The following is a 6,000-nucleotide window of genomic DNA, read 5'->3' as shown; positions in this document are numbered from 1 at the left end:
TTCTCTAGTGAGGGAGAGAAATGGGGATTGTGCAGAAGAGACCACTCATCTGAGAAAGGCTTTCTCAATCAAACTATTCAAGCAGTTTGTGGAAATGCCTGTGAAGATGACTTGGAAGCTTCATCTATTGCAAAATGCAGGTGTTGGATTGTAAACTGGTCCAGATTCAATAGCAGTGGTGCTATAAACTGTAAAGGGTGTTCAATATTTGAAGCAGCACTTCTTTCCTGAATAAAGCTGCCTGAGAATTAAGATTTTATAAGGGTATGCTTCAGTGCCTCACCATTCAAAACACAACAATATGTGGAGGTGTAAACACTGTGGCAGTCAAGTAGAAAATGTTCCCCTCTCTCGTGCTTTTAGCATCAAGTGCTGAACTAACTCTGCCCTCTAGATTTAATCATAGTAATATAATGGTTGGGTCATCAGACTAGAAACTTGTAGTTTGTGAGTTCCAAATCTTTCCTTAGACATGATGCCAGCTAGGTGACCTTGAGCCAGTCATTCTCTCTCAACCTTAAGGACACTGTGGCAATTTTGCCAAGAAATTTGCAGGGTCTGGTCCAGCCAATTTTGTCAGGAGACAACACTGATTTGAAGGCATCAAAAACAACCCCACACATAATTTTTTGAAAAGCTTTCAGATTTTTCCTGGGATCCTTCGATGCATGATGGATTGTTGACATTTTAAATACAGGTAATCCTCGAATTATGACTGTAATGAAGCCTGCCCATTCCATTCGTAAATCGAAAACTCGTAGAGTGAATCTCGTTCAAGATACGAGATCACTCCCTTTCTCATTAAAACGCACATGGCTCATTAAGCGAACATGAGGTATCTCAGGGTGGGGAAGGCCATGTAGGGCCTAGTGCTGGAACAGGCCCCCAAGGCCTCCCTGACCCACTAAGATACCGCATGCTTCCTCTTCCCTTCCTGCCGATCAGGCCTGGAAAAGGCCTCGGAACCTGGATCGGGCCTGGGGTGTGTGTGGAAAGCTTCCCCTGGCCTCAGTTCTAGGCCGCAGTGCCCTAGAAAAGGTTCTGGAGCATGGATTGGGCCGCAGGGAGGGGGCACAGAAGCGTTCCCTGGCCGCAAATACGGGCGGCAGAGGCCTGGAAAAGGCCTCCAGAGCTTGGATCGGGCCGTGGGGGGGCGTGGAAGCTTCCAAGGGTCTGATCCAAGCCTCGGGGGGGGGGGGGTTCCTAGCTGTTTGCGGCAGGAACAGAGTTTTGGGGGGGACTTCTGCACGCCTCCGAGGCTTGGATCAGGCCCTTGGAAGCTCTGTTCTGGGCGGCGGCACTTTGGAACAGTCCTCTGAGGGCTGGATCCAGCCTCCGGACGCATGCAGAAGTCCCCCCCCCCAACCTTCGTTCCTGGCACAAACGGCTAGGAAAACCTCTCTGAGGCTTGGATCAGGCCCTTGGAAGTTCTGTTCCAGGTGGCAGCAGCAGCTTGGAGCAGTCCTCCGAGGGGTGGATCCAGCCTCCGGAGGCATACAGAAGCCTCCCCCGGCCTCCGTTCCAGGCCGCTTGGAGGAAGGCTCTGGGGACAATGGGGTCACTTTCTCCCCCAGTGCAGTGAGCTCCGGGCTGGACATGGGTGCGAGGGGCCTGGCCTTCTCCCTCAGTTGAAGGCTTCAGGCTTGCTGTCAGGCAGAAAGGAGTTGGGGGCAGGAGTAGGAGACAGGCACCTTTCGCATAGAGAATGAAAGTTCCTGAGGTTCGTGATTTGGCGCAACTTCAAACACTCGCGCGAGATCACGAACTCCAGAAACATTTCCAAGCTGACTCTCCTCTCCTTCAAAGGGAAAGAAACCGCGGCAGAGAGGATTTTTGTAAGGTATGTGAGTCCGGCGCGGCAGGAAGGGAGGAGGAAGCAGTTGTGAGGAGTGTGTAGGGGGGAATAGGTTGAATATTGCAGTGCCACTGAAGTCGCTCATAAGGGCGAACGACTGCCGTGGTGCTGCAATATTCGTAACTTTGGGACTTGCTCGTAAGCACTAGGGGGCGCTTATCACGTAACTTTGAACGAGTGTTAAGTGAACGCTCCTAACTCAGGGATTACCTGTAGTAAATTTTTGGCTATGACACTGGAGAAGCCAATTTCTTTTCATGTCAGTAGCATTTTTCAGGTGTATTATGAGGAACCTCATGCCTCATTTCCAAACTACTGGACGTGAACTTATATAGGAGGTGTTTGTTTGATTGAAAATTTCAATGACAATCCAATAATCCATTGTGACGGCTGAGTATTGAGTGATTATATCTTAAATGTCCTTCACTGTGACCCAATTTTGACCTATTTAAAATGTTGGCGGATTGGTTAATATTAACTAACGTTAAATATGCCTCTTTATTGTTCTGTTTTAAAGCAGAACTTTTTAAACACGTGTGTTATTCTTTTCAACATTATGGAAAAAACTCAGTGTATGTCAGTTGACATTGACTTGATACATAATCAGTCAAACATTTTTTTTTGCTTTTTATGCTACATTCTGGTTTCTATTATTGTTTTTAATTGCTTGATGATATTTGATATATTCTTGATTTACTTTTCCTGTTCTTTGTTGGGCTTTTTTGTTAACCGTGTGAGCTTGTTTTCCTGGTGGCCTGAAGTATATAATTTGATACATAAAAAGAATTAGCCAATGAAGAATTAAAATGGTAGTATAATACTAAATCTCAAGGTATCTGTTGTCTGGAGATTGATCTAGCTTGATGTTTCTAAAGCAGTGGTTCTCAACCTGTGGGTCGGGACCCCATTTGGGGTCGATCGACCATTTCATGGGGGTCGCCAAGCAAGGCTGTCTGCCATTTTTTTTGTCCACCATTTTTTTTTCCCTTTTCTGACGGGTGCCTTACCTCCCTTGGGCTGGGCCAGCTGGTGGTCGGCCTGCTCCATCTCTGCCGCTTGCCAGCTACGCCTCGGCCGGCACAGGGGGCAGAACCACGCATGCGCGGCGCTCCCGGGCAGGGAAAGTCCTTGACTTACGACCGGTTGGGTAGTCCTCGACTTACGACCGGTTTAGTCCTCGACTTACGACCGGTTTAGTCCTCGACTTACGACCGGTTGGGGTCGCGGCATTAAAAAGGTTGAGAACCACTGTTCTAAAGAAAGACAGCAAAATAGGTGTTTGGTAAACATGATTTTGCAGGAGATAGGGGCAGTCAGGATTCTTTGGCTATCCTTTAACTCATATTGAACATTTAGGAAGAATGGCAATAACATGAAGTTACTGGATTGTTATTATTAAAGTTTATTTGGGGATAATTCCTGCAGGTTTCTCTCCAAAAGGAATCAGAAAAGGAGATAGAAAGATTTAAATTAAGTTTGAATTCACTGAATTCCTTGAATGTACAGATAGTCCTCGACTTATAATAGGTCATTTAGTGACAGTTCAAAGTTACAGCAGCACTGGAAAAAGGGACTTATGACCATTTTTCACACCTACGACCATTGCAGCCTCCCCATGATGATCAAAATTCAGATGCTTGCCAACTAACTCATATTTATGACGGTTACAGCGTCCTGGGATCAGGTGGTCACCTTTTGCGACCTTTGGACAAGCAAAGTCAGTGGGGAAGGCAGATTCACTTAAGAACTGTCTCGCATAGCAACAGAAATTTGGGGCCCAATCGTGGTCGTAACTCGAGGGCTACCTTTATTTCTTAAAATGGCACCCAAAGTATCCCTTTCCCGTTGCTAATCCAGAAACTGGCCACAGGAGTGGAGTAACACTTTAGGGCAGGGGTAGGCAACCTTGGCTCTTTTATGACTCGTGGACTTCAACTCCCAGAATTCCTGAGTCAGCTATGTTGGCAACTATGCTGACTCAGGAATTCTGGGAGTTGAAGTCCACGAGTCATAAAAGAGCCAAGGTTGCCTACCCTTGCTTTAGGGGATAGAGTAAGAAAGATACAGCCTGGAGTCTTAGGGCACTCAAATCTTCCTCCATGTGGCTCTGTGGGGGAAGCCGCCGCTGTTGCTGTTGGTGCCTTGACAACGTGCTCTTTCTGGAAATGAAAACATCTCTGTAATTTCTTTCTTGCTCCTAGGGTTTTCTCATTCAGCATTTACCTTCGGTATCGAGAGCCATATCAGCCAGTCCAACATCAACGGTGCTCTGGTGCCCCCAGCTGCTTTGATTTCAATAATTCAAAAAGGCCTGCAATATGTGGAGGCAGAAGTCAGTATTAACGAGGTAAGACATGTCCTCATCTACAGGAGCATTGGGATGTTTTTCTTGCAATATTCTGGACTATCTGTCTCTTTCCTGCTCCCCCTCTCCTTAGCTTTCTTTATCCTGTCTTGTCTGTGGACTCCTGCTTTTGTGTTAGATACCCTCTTCCTTATGTGTCTCTCTTGATGCGTTCTTGTTAAATAAGACTGAAGCATTTCAAACATATATATTTATTTGGGTTCAGTTCAGGTCAATTATTCTTTGTAATGTTTTGGCTTACAGGGCTTACACTCTGGTGTACACTTACCAAATGCCTTGTTCCCTGCTTAATAGCGTTGGTTATACACTTAACAAATATTAAGGCTCTAAAAATTCAAAGATTTTTCAGTACTTAGGAAGACGAAGTACACTTTATTAGTGTGTCTCGTGAAAAGAAAAAATATGTATTTTTGCCCAGTTAAAAAACAATTTTAAAAAATTCTGAGGATACACTGACATTATTATTATTACTACACTAATAGTAGTACTTCTAATACTATTACTACTGTTATTGCAACCAAAAGCCACAGGGGCTGAACTGTGACATCATTGGTTGGTTTTGGTAAGGTTCAGGAGTGTCTTGGGGTTTTGTAGTATTTTGGGGTTTAAAATACTGCACTAAGTTAAAGATTGCCACCTCTTTCATACTTAATTCCCAGGCAGAAATGGTAGTGTATGGCAACAACTTTTCAGCATCACAATTTTGAGGGGCTTGTTGATGTTAATGTCCTTCTCTTTGACTTTTATCATCAAACATGGAATTGTGTTTTTTTTTTAATCAATAATATTCATTAATGGAGGTGTTTAAGAAAAGATTGGACAGCCATTTGCCCATAATGGTATAGGGCAGTGATGGCAAAACTTTTAGAGACCGAGTGCCCAAACTGCAACCCAAAACCCACTTATTTATCGCCGGGTGCCAGGTGGGCATGGCCCACTGGGTGGGCGTGGCTGTGGTGGTCATGGCATACTGGGTGGGTGTGGCCAAGGTGGGCGTGATCACCTCGATGTTGCTCCTGGGGAGGGATGCCTGTGGGGGCCGGGCAGGTTTGGGGGAGATCAGGGGGTCTCTGGCAGGTGGGGCGGTGGGTAGGAGGCTCATCCTGCCAGATGTCACAGGGCAAGATGAGGCAGGGGCCGGGGCGGCTGCACACAGAGGCCAATGAGTGCATGGGTGCTGGGATGCATCTGGCCATGTGGGACCTCGGTGAGTTAGCGGGCGGCTGGTTGAAGAGGGACAGTTGCCATCTCCGGGGCATGGCGCGCGTGCCCACAGGGCTCTGAGTGCCTCCTCTGGCACGCGTGCCATAGGTTCGCCACCACTGGTATAGGGTCTCCTGCTTGGACAGGGAGTTGGAATAGAAGACCTCTAAGATCCTTTACAATTCTGGTATTCTGTTATTCTAAATTCCCATTTCCTGTCAGATGATGTGAGAATCTTAACTTGACACCGTGAAATTGCTGCTTTGGGTCCCCAGCCAAGTCTTTATCAGGTTCCTTAATGCTACATGGTTCTTTATGCTGTCCCTGTATCACCTAAGAATCCTTTTTGATACCTCAGTTGTGGTTGAGTGGCATACAGATTTTTCTATCACCTTTGATTATACGTCTACTTTCTCCTTTGAGAAACCCTTCACAGCTTTCATAATTGGAGGGGGGAATGAATCCATGCTGTGTCTGAGACAGAGCAGAGCAAGTAATGAAGATAAATTAGGGACAATTCCATCAAAGGGAGTTCCCTGCATCTGTAAAAATTAACACAGGTAGTCCTTGACTTACG

General features: G+C 46.1%; 1 protein-coding gene across 1 annotated transcript in view; it reads left to right on the top strand.

Moving 5' to 3' along the window:
* LOC107289072 (F-box-like/WD repeat-containing protein TBL1XR1) overlaps positions 1–6,000 on the top strand; it is a 38,063-nt gene that overhangs the window by 11,476 nt on the left and 20,587 nt on the right. Inside the window, exon 3 of the mRNA XM_015817764.1 lies at positions 4,057–4,202. Within this exon, the coding sequence (XP_015673250.1) occupies positions 4,057–4,202 (146 nt within the window). The remainder of the gene's footprint in view (positions 1–4,056; positions 4,203–6,000) is intronic.

This window comes from Protobothrops mucrosquamatus, unplaced genomic scaffold (genome assembly GCF_001527695.2).
Source record: "Protobothrops mucrosquamatus isolate PMUCROS unplaced genomic scaffold, P.Mucros_1.0 scaffold_130, whole genome shotgun sequence".
NCBI classification, from domain to species: Eukaryota; Metazoa; Chordata; class Lepidosauria; order Squamata; family Viperidae; genus Protobothrops; species Protobothrops mucrosquamatus.
This window is presented reverse-complemented; position numbering and strand designations above follow the sequence as displayed.